Below are 16,371 nucleotides of genomic sequence, written 5' to 3' on the forward strand. Positions count from 1 at the left end.
AGAAAACAAGTTAAAAAGATAAAAACATGGGTCAGAGGTAGAATGCAAGCCAGTAATTTCAGAATTACTGAGCCCTTTCAAGCTAATGGCTCTATTATCATTCCTTAAGGGTATAAGGGGTATTAAAATTTTTTTAAAAAAACTATTGTTATTGTTACCTACAACTAACTTATCTCCGTATGAGTAACAGTCGGTGACTTCACCATAACTCAGGTTATCTGGATCCCAAACAGCAGCTCTCACGACAGTAAGTGTAACCTGGCAGTGGGACGGGAGTCAGGGCACAGCCTTTGGCGGCAGCAGCGCCAAGGAGCTCAACTTAAACATCTCCCTTGTTTGCTGAGAGAGTGTGTGTGTGCGTGGCTGGAGAGCAGAACCAGGAAGAGGGGCTCAACCACTCACCGTGTGATTGTTCAGCATGAACTGTACCGCACTCAGCTTCACTAGTTTCCTTACACTACTGTATGTAAAGACAAAGGAAGAGGGTCAAGGAAAGTGTGATGCAAACTAAGAATCTTTAATGCAGGATGAGCACTTTCTAGGTTAGAGTACTATCAATTCCATACCCAGCTATCTTATTTTTCTTAACCATTTGAGTATGACACTGCCAAATGGGAAAAACAGGTGTTCTCTTCTAAGCAGCATTTAACTGATCAGTGAGAGAATACCCATACCAAAGTCCTATCTGTAAGAAAAGAGATAAAACCCAGCAGTTTCCCCCAAGAATCATGATATCCTAGAGTAACTTTTCTCAATGGGGCTGCTAGGGCTTCTAATTAAGCCCTAAAGCCCGCGTCGGGCATCCACTGTGTGTGGTGAATTAACCTCTCTCCTATGCATTTAGAATGAGACTAGCTATGTACGTACGATCTTTGGGAGAACTGAGAAAAAAGTCACTCAGATCATTTTTATAGGGTTTACTTCTCTTGCAGACCCCTGGTTGTGAAAGGCTGTCTTAGAGCAATTCAACCTTTACAGCAGACTGAGTCCAAGTCAAGAGGAAGTGTAGTGGCTACTTTTATTGCAAAGTTTGTAATCAGGCAGCTTCTACCTATAAACTGATAGAAAAATTCAGATGGACTTTGCTGCCACCTATGCTAAAACCTTGGCTACAAAGAGTGTGTACCTATCAGACAGACCTGTTGGGTATTTCTGGATCTTAGAGATAGCCAGGAATAAATCTGTGGTAGACTATTAGCTTGTCGGTTGGCTTATTTTTTAGGGTCTGGAATTATTCCTGGATTCTGTTTGGGTATTGCCTTTGGTTCCCAGGAGAATGGAAGATACGTTTAAGTACACATACAGCTAAATTAAAAGAGAAATGGAGGAGGCCATGATTTCTAAGACTGTGGCACTCCACAGTTGCTGTTTTGCCCAGAAGCCAGCTTAGAAAAGGATATCCAATAGAGAGGTCATTGAGAAGCTGTAGTGTCTTGGAGGTGATTGGTTCACAACGGCCCCAGTACTTCAGGTTGGTGATGCTGGAGGACAAAAAGAAAAAAAAAGCAGGAGACACTTTTGATATGCCTGGTATCTTTGAGAGTTGGGAGAAGAAGAAAATCATCCATCAAGAATCACCACACATCTGCATCACCAATTCACAGACATCACAACCACAAAAAATGGGTATAAAATCTCCGTACTTACATTTGGTTGACTAGAAAAATTATCCTTCAGATAATCTTCACTACTTGGTTCCAAAGCTACACTGGCCCATACCCAGGCCCTTGGAATTCTGGGGCACTCCAGGGCTGATTTCTGCAGCAAGGGTAAGAGATTTCTGCGGCAGTGATAACATGCAGACGTATGCAATTCTGCACCTGCACCATCCACTGTCAGCTGCAGAATTCTAGTAGCCCTTGCTTCTGGATTCTTGGCTGGCAGAGTCCTTTAGACCCCCTTTGCTTTTATCATCTTAAATGATTAACCAGCTCATGGATATGAGTGTTTAGGATTGGGATGGTTGGAAGGAGGCAAAACGTCACATTGCACACAGCCCTGGGTAATATATTTATTTGGCTCCTAGTGTGTGCTTTGATAAATTGAGCTCCTAAAAAGGGGGAAATGTAAACAAAGGGGCATAACTTAAAAAACAAACAAACAAACAAAAAAAACCAAAAAAGGGCCAATCAGGAGCTCCAACTTTGATGACAATCCAAACAACAGCACTAGATTTTGGAGATTCAAGACTCTCAGAGGGTGTTACGCTCCTTGAGAGGAGTACGCCTGTTTCAGAGCGGGGCTCTGCTCCTGGGGGCGCAGCTAGTGGAAATCAGTGCCAGGAAGTGAAAGCCCACTCTGGGCATCCTGGCAGCAGGGTGATCTGGTGAGGAGCTGAGCACCAGTCGCTGGGGAGGAAGGTCTGTTTTGCTAATGCCATGGCAGGGCTTCACCTGTGATTCCAGAGGCTGTAGATGAGATTCCGTGTGAACAAAATGAAATCCTTGCCTGTACAAGCCTGGAATGCTCTGGGGCCGGGCCATATCTCTAAGCACAGCTTGTCACACACTCAAATGCACAATTTTCTGACGCAAACGATCAATGCTGGAATACCAAGGCACTGGCAGCACAATGCCAAGATCACATTTTACAGTTGCAACAGGATTGCAAGGGACTCTTGCTGATGGCAAGCCAAAACACTTACATTTTTCCTATGAAGACGCTTAGGACCATGGTCTCATCATTCAAGCCCAGAACTTCTGAGAGTCGGCGGTACAGCTGGTGGTGTGTTTAGGGAAGAGAAAGTAACCAGAAAATATGGATTAGAAAAATCATATCCCAGTATTGTTTTTGTCCTCATTCAGGAGGCTAAGATATAAGAAGAAAACGGACAACAATGCTGGGGAAGTCTTTACTGAAGGAATGAGCTAGTTTCTAAGTATTACTAAATACTGGATAGATGCTGAGTTATCTTCAACCCTGAAATTACAAGAAGACTGTCAAAACCTTCTGTTGTTCTGAACATCAACTCATGTACAGAGACTGAGAATTGCCAATTTGGGGGAGACCAACAGATGTTCTGACTGGTCATTTATTCAGCACATGAAGTACTAGAAAAATGGACCCAATTCTTTGATGAGTCTCCCCAAATTCTACAGACCAAGAGGAACTATTTAGTTTATTCTGATACATAAAATCTGGAGATTGTACCTAAACTGCTCTCTGTCATTTCTCTTAATCAGAAATGCCACAACCAGAAGTGAGAACTAAATGGAGCCAACTGAGAGTCTGTTACCTTAGAGGATTTCTGCACCTGGTCCCCAATGTAGATCTTACGAAACTGTTCAAAAAAGCTCAGCATGGCCAATTCTAGTTTCTCGTTACCCGCCTGAGCCAAGCGAGAGTCTGTTAGGTTCATCAGCTGGAGCACCCTAGAGGTGGAAGAGCAATGATTCTCTCAACAGCAGGATATCCTGGTCACTGCAGAAAACCGACCTCCCCTGAAATGGGCACACACCCCCCCCTCACCCATCCTATTGGAAAGGCATTCTCTGCAGGCTGGAAGCTCCACTGCAGGAACAAAGTTCTCCATTTCTGCCCTACAGGGACCTCAGCCGAGGAGTATGAATGAACAGTTACATGTTTAAAACTTCTAGTCGCCTGAGACTGTAGATGGAGGCAGAACGCATAATTGCTTAAAAATAGTGGAAAAAACACTAGTACCAGGGTAATGGTCATCCTTGAAACTTCTGTGAGACCTTGAGTAAAGCAATTTATTTTCTGAGCCCCACTTCCTCATTTATAAAATGAGGTCGATTGGACTAAATACCAGTGGCTCTCAATCTTTTTTCTCATGGAGCCATAAAAGGAAAGGAGACACATGAAGGATGATGTTCACAGGCAGGTAACACTTCCAGGGACCAAGAGCAGATATGCTACCTGTGACTTCATCCCTCTTCCCTGCACCCATCCCCTCAAAAGAAAGCATACTGGAATGCTGGGATGAATAAGAATGATGCGATTACAAGTGAGTCATTTGGCATTTTGATAGTGTGAAAATAGGTAACAAACTATTTGTGACATCATGTGTGAATTGGACTCATTCATCGTGTTGGAACACTCAAGTTGAGAACCAGTATATGAGACACTGTCTAAACTCAATCTATATTATGACACACAGTATCACAGCAGGCTACAGAATCAGAAAGGTACTGGATTTCATCTTTATTAAATCTTAGATCAACTCTTCAAAAAATGCCAGTGTGACATGCCGTGGAGACTTTAGTCAGGATTAAGGCACCTAAGGGCAGATGGGCATCTGATAGATGAAGTGGGGGTGGAAAGAGACAAATGGGGATTTTCTGAATAAGAATAAAAATTATGGATTGAAATGTCTGGGGACCAATAAATTCTAAGGCATCATGTTAAAATGTGTTTATCTCTAAGGAGAGCATCTGAAAGTTTAGAACCCTTCAGGGTAGCAGTTCTCTGCAAGGTAACAAAACCACTTTCATAAAAATACTAAAACATTATTTGCCCTTTCACTCGCATTCTCACATGAGGGTGCAGTGGGGTTTTCCAGAGGCTATAAGACGTGTGGTATCACAACAGACTGAATGCAGAAGCAGAGAGGAGAATCCAGCAGACTTCTACTATGCCAGACATTAAAACAAAGCCAGTTTTCTCATTCACTTCTTCTGAAAAAATAGTTATTAAAAACAACATATGTTGACATGAAATGGGCTTATTGTTATTTTTAAACAAATTCATAAATATTTTAAAAACTTCTCAGTTTTACTTTCTAATACGATAAGTATCGATAGATATAGCTTACATAAACAGAAGCTCTTTGAGGGCCTCCATACTTTTTAAGAAGGTAAAGAGTCCTGAAGAAAAGGTTTGAGAACCTCTGCAGGCTATTAAAAAGTCCTGCCTCTTTATTTCTATGTTAAGTAAAGTTTCAGAAATCACTAAATGCTCATTTATAGGTTTTTAGTAAGATTAGAATCACAGACACGAAGTAACTTGAGATCCTGTACGAGGGAAAGTGTATGGTCAAGAGATTTGAAAGGCTGTAGAAATTCTGTAATTCCATCTTTGGGGACAGTTGAAGACCCACAGTTTCCTATTAGACTTACTCTGATAAGGCAAAAGCAGTCCACATTTCATTAACTCTGAGATACTGCACTTAAACAGAACTAAAAGCTACTCTCCACTCTGTATCCAATATGCTTAATTCTATATCCATCATTTCCTTTGCTGAATTACTGCAGATGGTTTTTTAGTAAGGACTGTAGGCATAGCTGTTGCTGTACTTAATAAAAGGTTTGAATTTGAACTTGTAACAGTTCTTCATGGGCAATCAGCTTCATAAGATTATACTTATATTCTATAAATGGGGAGAAAAGCACTAACAGAAGCATGTCAAGTTCCCTGGTCTCATGACCCGAAAGGGGGTGGGAGGGTCACAGCAGTGAAACGGGAAGCCTCCACGGGAGCACTTACCGACAGACAAGCTCACCGTCCATAGCATCTTGCTCGTCAGTGCTGGCAAAAGAGACCCGGCCACCAATCACTGCACCAATGATATAAACCAGCCACGTCAGCCTTCCTGCAACAGGAAGAAGACCCATTAGTGTCACCACCAGTGATCATTTCATGAAGAAATTCCTCACTGTGAGGTTCATTTCTTACTATGAGCTTCCTTAATCTCAAGAAACTGAAAAAGTCATAAAGTTTAACTGTTCTTCCAGAGAATAGCTACTCCTCTGCTCTGGTAAGGGTGATGCCAAGGGCGAAATTCATTAGATAACCAAGGCTCCCCTATCAGAAAGGGTGGTTATTTTTACAGTGCAGTACCTTCTTAAAGTTAAACATACCCGCTGCCGGTATGATTTCAGTTGCTCCTCCCTAGTTCCCTGTGGCATTTATTATCAAATATTCTTTTGTGTATATGGAGCTAACTGATGATGGAAGAATTCTGGGGGGGAAGGTGAAAGAGAGGTAGCAACGAGCGAAAGCGTGCTGACAGCACCTTCTGCCAGGCCCCGTCCGCTGTCCACTCACCCTCCTGCACTGCAATGTCCATGGGGCTGGCGCTGGCACTCTGGAGCAGCTCCTGATAGGACTGGGCAGACTGGTCAAACAACTGCACGAGGAGCGCACATGTCTTCTCATATTCGCAGCGCCCGATTGTAGACAGCTGGTCCAACTGCTGCTGGACCAGACCTGTGTCCTCCAGGGGATCTTCCAGTCCGTCTCTACTCCCAAGGGAAGAAGGAAGGCACGCTCTTAAAATATGCCTACTGATTTCTCCGTCGCAGCAGTTCTCCTTCTCCATTCATCCACCCCGTGCAGTTGTAGAGGCCCACATCCCAACACCACTTTCTACCAAGGAAGGAAGGTTAAGAACAGGTGGAAGGCAGGTGCCTCAACCTAGCATCAGTCTCCCGTAGGTATGCTCTGCCCATTGGCGTCCAGTCTTCCAATTCCCAGTCGCTTAACATTTGTCTGCCATGATCCTCTCAGTCCTACGCTTCTCACCCCTAAAAGCTCTTGGTTCTCAGCCTCTTGTTTGTTCCTGACTATAGTAAACTTTGTGACTACAAGTAACCTGTCCCTTGTGTGAGGCCATTGTGACCAGATGTGTTTTGGAATTCAGAAATCTTCAGATTTTAGGGAGGCACTATGATGCTTCTACCATGTAATATGAACCCTCCCTGGGCTGTGGCATGTCAAATACAATATTCCTGTAGCAAAATGTATAAATATTATGAACAGTCACACGAAGTAGAATTTTTAAAAAATGACTATAAATGGTCTCATATCAGCACATGTCAAGTTTTGCCACCAAATGAGTCTTGTGCCAAACTTCTGAGAAAAATTAATTCTCACATCTTAAATTTCAGAAATGCAGATGAGGCACTGTGGCTCTATATCAGGTCTTGCCTTATCTACTGGTTTCCTAGACTTGAAAGTCTTACCATAAGTTCGCCACGTACTGTTACATCATCGTATGACAACCCAGCAGCAGCAACACCACGGCAGCAAGCATTTCACAGCTGTGTGTTTACCATGACCCACGCACGAGGCTGGGACACAGTAATGTAATCCGCATTACAACTGTGCCCAAGAGTACACAGCTATTAACCGGCTACGTGGGCCCAGAGCCCATACATGTAACCCTCCCCAGCATGGCCTTGCTGAAACTAGCTGAGTCCTCAGGAATAGAAACTATGCAGCTAACAGAACAGTGCTTTCCAATGGGCTTCACAAATACTCAAGATTTTGTAATGATTCAAGTCATAAACAGTTGAGACTATAATTCTTATGACAATTAAATGTACTTGATTCTGAGCAAATTAAGAATCTGAGTTAAAAAACAAAACAAAACACCCCAAACCTTCAGAGTCCAAGTAAATTCCCCTTAGAAATAGCTAATGAAAAAAGTATACAAGATAGGTCCCTACACAAAGAATAACCTCATTCTTTTTTTTTTCCGGCCACACCGTGCAGCAGGTGGGATCTCAGTTCCCTGACCAGGGATCGAACCCGCGCCCCCTGCAGGAAGCTCGGAGTCTCAACCATTGGACCGCCAGGGAAGTCCCTAGAAGAACTCCATTTTATATAGGTCATTTCTAAAGGGTCTGACATTTCTTTACTATAGATTTCTGGTCCAGTTAGTAGTCAAGGAAGACAGAAACCATGTGTCAGTATAATGCAATCAGTGATCGGCTGCCTGGAATTCTTACATCTTCTAGTAAGCTCTGGATTGTGTAGCTTATTTATCTACTTATTTCTTTAGAAGTTCACATTAAGCACCTATATTTTACACATTATAATTGTTGTCATCTATAGCTTATAAATGCTTCTCTCATGTTTGAAGGTAATCAGTGGCAAGGACAAACATTATACTGATATACTTTGTATTCAAAGATACTGCTATGGTTGGTGAAGAAGGGACACGAATAGGATATTAAAGAGAAAGACTCTTCTTTTGGACTTTATGCTCTCCTCAGCTATTGTGCTAACGTGAAAAAAATGCCCATTATGGTGTTAGCTCCAATATGACTCATATCAAGTACGCTTTTGCCAACTGGGTGTCTGATCTCTGGCAAGTCGGACGCCAGGCCACCTGTGGGGAAAGAGGGAGGCTGCCCCAGTTTCCTTACCTCAGTATGATGTGCACAGATTCCAAACGGGATGTGATGTAGGCTTTGGTGACCTCAGGAGTATAAGTCTCCAGCATGTGGGGCTCTGTGGCTTTCACGTATGGCACGGAGGCTGCCAGCCGCTGCCATAGGCTCAGGAGATAGTGCACGCTATTTGGGGCAAATTCCCAATGCTAAGGAAAACCAAGAGAGTAGGAGGCACAGTTCTCATTTTTGTACATAATACATTAGTCCCATGCCATCTGACACAAAGGATAAAAACTTTTCTTAAAAAAAAAAAAAAAGAGAGAGAATGAGGATAAACTTTGATGGGCTTTGTTCTGTGCACGGCAACTAGCCTAATGTGTTTACTGGTATTTCAGAGATTAAACATGCAATGAGAAGAGCCGTTCTGAGCTGGCTGAGTAACCGGCTCCCAAACATCAGTGTGCACGAGCATCCCGTGGAGAGCCTGTTAGAGACAGAGATGCCAAGGCTCCACCCTGGACCTAGTGAACCACAAATTATGGGGGTAGGACCCAAGCACCTGCATTTCTCATCCAGCTCCCCAGACGATTTTGATGCAAGCCATCGCCTGTGAGAACCACTGCCTACACATGACTAAGAAAGAGAGGGCGCTGAGTCTCTCCACTCTTCTGCCCAGCTCCCTGTTCCAATCTTGCCTTTTTTGGGGGACTAGAACGGAATTCTCCCAGTCTTGAATCTAAATATTATTCTTGCAGTTCCCTCATGCTCCTCTAACCACACCCCTTGAACTTTTGTAACGTGAATGAGTAGGCTGCAGTAGTGACCACTCTGTGCAGGGCTGCCCTATACTTACATTCACTTCTGCCAAGGTTAAATAAAACCAATGAGTAAGAGAAGAGGTTCCAGTGTTTAGGAAGAAAGGGACAAGCAATCAAAGACAAACCTGCAGGCTGGTCACTGTGAAGTTAGCTATCAATCGGATGACCTCAGGGTAGTTTTCCACCTTTACTAGTTCTCCCAGTTGATAGTTACTCTTCAATCGGGCCAGTAGTCTGCAAAACTCATGGTAATTGTTTGGGTCTGATAAACTCTGGTGACAGCACAGGGAAGAAAATAAAATGTAAAATGTGATTCATTATACTTCTTCCCGAATGACATCTGGGATGGCATGAGGAGAGGGGGGAATCTGCTGCAGGTGATCATTCAGAATGACACATTTGTATAATGTTTAAAAGCAATTTTTTAAAAAGTCACTTTTAAAAGGGATTATTACATCTCGTCTGTCCATAATAATCATCCTGTGAGATGGGGTTATTAGCCTCAATTGGAAGAGTCTGAAACAGAAGCCCAGAAGGACCACACTACTTGCCCAGGGCTGTAAAGTTGATTAATGGCAGAAAACGGGCACGATCTAAGATGTGACCGGTCTGTTTGCTTCCCACCAATCAAATGAAAAGTAATGAGATTTTTATTTTCACATCTGTCAAATCTGTCATTAAGCACAACTAAACTACAGTGGCAAAGTTACACAAATATTTCACATACTTTATTATGTCGTCTTTGCTACAATAAACGTACTCCTATATTAGTATGTTTATGTATTTTATTATATACTTATATCAAACACTTTTCATCTGTTTGCATACTACACCAGCGTACTTGTTTCCTTACGTATGTCCTCCTCTATCAGAGAAGGAGGGCAGCTCTTGTTCTGCTCACCACGGAATCCCTGGCACATGGTAGGTGGCCCCATACAATTTGTTGATAGAATAAGTGAATTTTTAAAAAGAGGGAGAGAACAGAGTGTATTTAAAAGTGAACTGTTTTTATGATATTTTCTAGTGTGGAGAAGAAATACTTAAAAAAAGGAGGTGTTAGCTCAGTCTTTGGGACTGAAAAAGACAAAAAGGGCAACTGAGTTATGGAATGAATATTTGAATGAGAAAGAGCTCCCCTCCCACCTAAATGTAGCCCTATACACTTAGGTAAATAATGTACATTCAAAAAAATGGAAATGAAAACAAAAAACAAATTTTAGATTCTTAATTTCTTTGGGAAAAATGACTAGCTCTATCCTTATTTTCCTTCAAAGTGATCCCTTCCCTAACATAATGCCATTTGCAGCAACATGGGTGGACCTAGAGATTGTCATACTGAGTGAAGTAAGTCAGACAAGGAAAGACAAATATCGTATGATATCGCTTACATGTGGAATCTAAAAAAAAGGGTACAAATGAACTTATTTACAAAACAGAAGTCAAGTCACGGATGTAGAAAACAAACCTATGGTTACCAGGGGATAAGAGGGGGAGGGATAAATTGGGAGACTGGGATTGATATATACACACTACTATATATAAAATAGGTTAAGTAATAAGAACCTGCTGTATAGCACAAGGAACTCTACTCAATACCTTGTAATGGACTATGTGGGAAAAGAATCTAAAAAAAAAGAGTGGATATATGTATATGCATAACTGATTCACTTTGCTGTACACCTGAAACTAACACAACATTGTAAATCAACTATACGCCAATAAAAATTAACAACAACAACCAAAGGGGATCCCTTCCCAGAATTCCTACATTCCTGAAGCTAGAGGATACAAGCTCCTCTTCTGGGTAAGTATTATTTAAATCTACAAATATACATTCACTTAAATCTTCTGAAGGATGACAGACTGAACTGTTTTCTATGATTTCTGCTAAGTGTGACCTCTAGATTGATTTTTCTTTGGAGCCATAACAGATAGGCATATACTAATCATACACACATATACACACACAAATAAAAATAAATTCTCAAAAATCTTACCTGTGGGTTTTCCAGTATTCGTTTAACACCATCAACAAGGTGAGAGAGAAACTTGGCCCTCTCTGCATTGTTAAACAGGGATCTTCTAACTGAGGCAATCTGTACTAAGCAGGATAATACCTAAAGCAGGGCACAACCCAAACACAAATGATCAAAAAGACTGTATAGCTATTTTCATTACCCTTTCCCCTGCTGTAAATATTCTTCTTTACATATGGCACTAATGCTGTTCTTTCAACCCCTGCTACCATTATAATGATATAAAAAAAAGATCAAGGGGGAATGTAGCTTAGGATAGCTGAAACAGCTTTATGAAAAGAAAAATAAAAAGAGCATTAGATCCAGGTTGACTGTAACAACTAGTTAAATCCATAGTTTGGAAAGTCATCTACGTTTTATTCTTTGACCACCCTGATGGCTTCTTTGATTTGTGTTTAAGATATATATTTAAAGCTTGAAAATACCAAGCAATTCATAGTTTAAATAATGCTTTAGATTTAGTTTTTTTTTCTGTTTTATTAAGGCCTTTTGGCTAATCAGCCTTTGCTATGTAGTGCTATAATGAAATAACCAAGTCAGATCTGTGCCCTAAAGAAAACAGGTTTTATAATGAAAACATTTTCCCCTTTCCCCACTGTGCTAGCTATTTATATTCTGTTTGCCCCTCCAGATCTATTTTCTGCCCTTCACCTCCCTGCTCTGCTCCCTGGGAGGCTGACCTCTGTTGACTAACAACAGCCAAGTTCCCTTGCCTTCTTGCTTCTCATTGGCTTCAACCATTGGAAAGTACCAGCAGGAGATCAAGGGCAGGAAGAAAGAGGAGCCCCCTCCTCACCCCCAGCTGGGCCATGGTTGGCAGAGTTTCTCTACCTCTGGTGAACAGCCCTCCCCTAAGTCACAGCTTCAGCTCTCTCCAGGGTTTCTTTCCCTTGCCCCTTGAGGCTCCCCACTATTGCTAGCCCCAGGGCGTGTACATCACCACCCCTTGTTGGATTCCCTTAATTTTGTCCACCCCTTTACAAACAGTCCTTTCATTAATTACCCTTCTTAAGTGTGTTACTTTTTCCTGAAGTAAACTTAACGATACAAAAAACACGAATTCATGTTTCTGCTAAAGTGAAGGTCCACATTAATTTGGAAAACTACTATTACCAGGAAAGTAGTCTACTGCAGAAAAACTATGCAAAACACCCATTTACTTTACTGTATTTTCTCTGCATGTTTTGTACAATGGTATTTTATACCAACAATCTGAAATATCAGACCAACGCCTTTTAGGAACTGAATGAATTTTGAGATTTGAGGGGGTTAATTATGGCTTTAAAGGAGAAATGCAGCATTCCCAAGAGGTTTCAAATGTTATTCAGGATAAGTATGCAAATATGCCATCCCAGTACAGCTTCCATTTAGCACTTATGTAACATATGCTTGAGGGATTTTCAGAAATTTTCTTAGTCTTGACTTCTATCTATCTTCAAATAGACAATATAAGGTGAATTCCCCACATTCTAGCCTGTGGCAATTTGAGGTATAGTATAAAGTCAGATACAAAGGGAGACCAAAAGAGCTTGACATCTGCAGCAATCTGTCATTAGACAGGAACAATTATTTTTGGCCGCACTGCGCGGCTTGTGGGATCTTAGTTCCCCAACCAGGGACTGAACCTGGGCCCCTGCAGTGAAAGCGTGGATTCCTAACCAACAGACCACGAAGGAATTCCCAGGAACAATTTAGAAGGAATTAAGACTTTACTGTGAGAACCTTTAGGTGACAAGCTTTATCTCAAAAGGCTAGATAACTAACCCTAGTATTTCTATGCTTTACTTCTATGATTTTGCACAACAAAATGAACATAAGGCTCATTCACCATTGCTACGTTCTAGAAATAGAAACTGTGGTCCTGACTCACCAGAGGTGAAAACGAAGGAGGGATGGAATGATACAGGTCAAAAAACAGTTGCAGAGTTGAAGAATCTAAGAATGCTGAAAGACAAAAAGAGCACTTTACTGAGTACGTCTGCACAATGCAGCTGGCACACTCCGGTGCTATACAGTCATCGGGGAGCGTATCTTCCTGCTTTCTTATCTTACAGAATGTTTATTTCATTTGAAAGTGATAAGCTAATAGGGGCTTTTTGTTTTCCCTTTTTTTTTTTTTAAGCACTTGTTTTTAGCTCCTCTAAGAAATGGATTCATTCTTCTGATTCTCAAACAACTTAAGACAATCAGAACTCTGTTCATAGCAAGAATTTTTATCCTTAGGAATACAGTACCAAGCATAAGCACAAGTTCTTTTATTTGATTTTGTTTTTAAAGTTAGAAATTCCCTCAAATGAGTAAGATATCAGAAGTCTCTAGGTGATCGACGTAAGGTCAAACTCACATCCGTCAGGAACCCAGTAATTAAAGAGTTCTCCCCGGCTGGGGGATCCTCCAACAGCCTCTCTCTGACTTTGAAAAGACCCATACTGACATCCTAAGTTTTCTTTAAGAGCAAGCAGGGGATTTGCCAGGGGTTCCTGAGACCACCCTGCAGACTCCAGGTTCAGCGGAGAGGCAACCTGTTTCAGAGGGTGCGACTGTATATTACCTGATCGCCAGCTGGTGGGAATCTGTACCGTGCACAGGTCATCTGAGGACTCATCAGTAGAAGTGCCAATGAAATCAAAGTTTAGGCAGTTATGAGTGAGTTTGAGCAGTTGCATCAGCAAGCCATGCTGACTTTCATCATTCAAGTTCAGATTCTTTCCAGAAGCCTGTAAAAATGACCACATAATGAGCCCCAAACAATCACTCCTCTCTTCCAAGCTTGCTACCAGACTTACGAGGAGGCTGCTAAGCCAGAAAAGGAGGGCGGTATTCCAACACAGTCAAGTGACGTTTCTCTCCCAAAAGATGCTGCACTTCCATCACCTTCAAAGTCCTTCCATCACTATGAAACTCCCAGCTCCTTATTTACTATTAAAACACATTTACTATAAAAACATGAAGCTGGTATTTAAAGAAATTCCCCCTTTGACACTTACTCTTTATATGCTGTAGGCATCGTGGCCACAGTGAATTCTGAAGCAATATGGGATGTTTGGTTACTTCATTTGCAGTTTAGATGCTTATTATTTCTAGACAGGGCTGGGGCTAAACTCTGGAGGGAGTTCTAGTAAATTTTACACCCTGCCCTACCTTCCTTCCTCTTTTTAACATTACCATAACCAGCATCAACAAAAATCTTTCAAACCACAATCAAAACAAAATCACCACTGAATTTTATTTATTCATCAGCAGTGTACCGGCCTATAGCTCAATAGTGGTCCAGAGCTACGGTGACTATGAGATTCAAATTTCTACCAGCTGTGACCTCAGTGACTGGCTGGCTCACTGTTTTTGACAGAATCAGTATCAGAGGAGGTTTCAAGGCTCAGTTTTCTCGAAAGCTTTTTCCCTCTAGAAACAGCTTTTGCGAGGCAGCTTGTGAGCTACAACAGCTCTTGCGAGGCAGCTTGTCCAAACTGAGAATTTTTTGGGAATTCTGAAGTAAAACTAGGTAACTGAAGGAAAAGATGGACATCATTAACTGGGACAAAAGAAGAATCCAAACTTGCTTCTAATACTACACCTGAGACACACTGGAAAACGAGAACAAGAACAAGAAAACAAACAGAAAACCCCCAATGAACACAAAGCCAGAGGCTAATTCCATTTGGCTTTCTATAGCGACAAAGCATCCAAACATGGTTATACATGTGTAGAACTCACAAGTTAACATTTCTTCCTTAGTTCAAGTCTATCAATAAATGAAATACCAACTTTCTATTTTAAAACTGGTAATTTCCTTCTGTGATACTGTCTACCCCTTCAGGTTATGAAATCTAAGTGGATGTTAAAAATTCAAAATTTACTTTTCCTTACAGATGTTGCTTGTTTATTTGCTGCCTGTAAGTCAGCAGGGGACAGGGAAGCCAGCCTAGTTTTAGTACGCTAACAATGTAGTCTGAGACTGCTTTCAAAGCACTGAGAATCCAAACACCATAAAGTGAAGATGCTTTTACTCCACATAGGAAGATCTTATGTGGATATAAAAAAAGCAAACAAGAAAAGCCTCAAACTTTGTGGTAAACTAGTTCCTTTAAAATAGGAGCATGGGATAAGTGTTCACATACTGCTCTTTACCTAGGGGAATAGATGTGAAATAGGGAAATCACAATTCTTTCTTTCAGTTTGGTAAGTTTCTTCAACAGCTCGGACATATGTATTACGTGAGACATGACGATGATTAAAGAGATGCATAAACTCTCATGGGGTCATAACAAGTCCCCATTTATTCTCATCCTTTCAAAAGGATCTGTGAAGCAGGTCCCAACATACAATCTCACCTGTTTTAGCAGATTGCAGGAAAGAGTGAAGATATCAAATAACGATGAATCTCGGAAAGAAGAGGCTATTTTTCTGTGCTTGGTTAAAGGATGGGTGGTGTCTGCCTGTGCAGAAAAACAAACCAACGCAAGTTTTAGAATTAGTTGCAAAGAAAAAAATTTTCATGTAGACTTCAAGTAAACTAGAAGGATTTTCAGTAAGACCAACATAAATAACAAAATACATTTTAAACATTTAAGTTACTGTTAGACCATATTTAGTGAGAGAATGCAGATGACAATAAGCTGCTAATAACAGCTAGCCAGGATATCATGTCTCTACCGCATACAGAGGGAAGACAGAAGGAGAGGTATCTCCACTGCAAAGTTTTAATTTCCTCTGCACTTAGGGAGGTAAAATTTAACAAACTGTTGGAAGACATCGCTAATAATTTCTATCATGTTGTATTGTGGCTTAGTCTCAAAACCAGACAGTAGCAAGGCTTGGGTTTTGGTAAACAATCTAGTCAGGGCTGAAGTTACTACAAAATTTCTAAAACAGTCATTGACTAACAGCCATGAACTTAAGATAGACGATTGCCTGTAATACTCTCTTCCTTCTCCAACCTATTTCAACATGTAGTCTATACCACAGAAGTGAGTACTTAAATTAAGTGGTTGTATTGGTCTCTCATTTACTCCTCTGTTCTTGTCTTTCTGGTCATATTTTAAAGGTTTTTGTGGTCAAGGATTAAGTCTTTTACTTCTTTAGTATGCCCTCTATTTATGACACATAGTAGGTACTCAATGAGTACAATAAAGGAATTTCAAGGTTGCCAAGAGTAATTTCAGTTCAACCATTTACTGTAAGCTTAAATCTCTTCTATATACTGTTCAATTCAACCAGGAGGGAGCTCATTTTGCTTTTAGCACATTAAAGAAAAAATGCAGCAAGATTTCTGATAGACAACCAAGTTATGGAATGCCCACTTAATTTTATTTCTAAGTTCAAATAGGAATGGTAACAGAAATATGCTTTCTGATTTAAATGACAACCAAAAAAAAAAAAAGCCAATAGAAATCTACATAGAGGTTCAAAGTGTTCCGATTTTAGCTTCAGTGTCACTGT

The 16,371-nt window shown here is 41.0% G+C and overlaps 1 protein-coding gene across 1 annotated transcript in view; it reads right to left on the reverse strand.

Annotated features, from left to right (window-relative positions):
- Nucleotides 1–16,371, reverse strand: part of XPO7 (exportin 7) — an 87,150-nt gene that overhangs the window by 13,792 nt on the left and 56,987 nt on the right. The window contains exons 6-17 of the mRNA XM_082403045.1: nt 15,264–15,368; nt 13,484–13,649; nt 12,803–12,876; nt 10,894–11,013; nt 9,022–9,168; nt 8,112–8,284; nt 6,007–6,200; nt 5,446–5,551; nt 3,236–3,371; nt 2,645–2,718; nt 1,235–1,481; nt 403–465 (exon numbers count right to left, since the gene is read on the reverse strand). Coding sequence (XP_082259171.1) covers nt 403–465; nt 1,235–1,481; nt 2,645–2,718; nt 3,236–3,371; nt 5,446–5,551; nt 6,007–6,200; nt 8,112–8,284; nt 9,022–9,168; nt 10,894–11,013; nt 12,803–12,876; nt 13,484–13,649; nt 15,264–15,368 — 1,605 coding nt within the window. The remainder of the gene's footprint in view (nt 1–402; nt 466–1,234; nt 1,482–2,644; nt 2,719–3,235; nt 3,372–5,445; nt 5,552–6,006; nt 6,201–8,111; nt 8,285–9,021; nt 9,169–10,893; nt 11,014–12,802; nt 12,877–13,483; nt 13,650–15,263; nt 15,369–16,371) is intronic.

This window comes from Balaenoptera borealis (assembly GCF_965194805.1).
Source record: "Balaenoptera borealis genome assembly, chromosome: 8".
NCBI classification, from domain to species: Eukaryota; Metazoa; Chordata; class Mammalia; order Artiodactyla; family Balaenopteridae; genus Balaenoptera; species Balaenoptera borealis.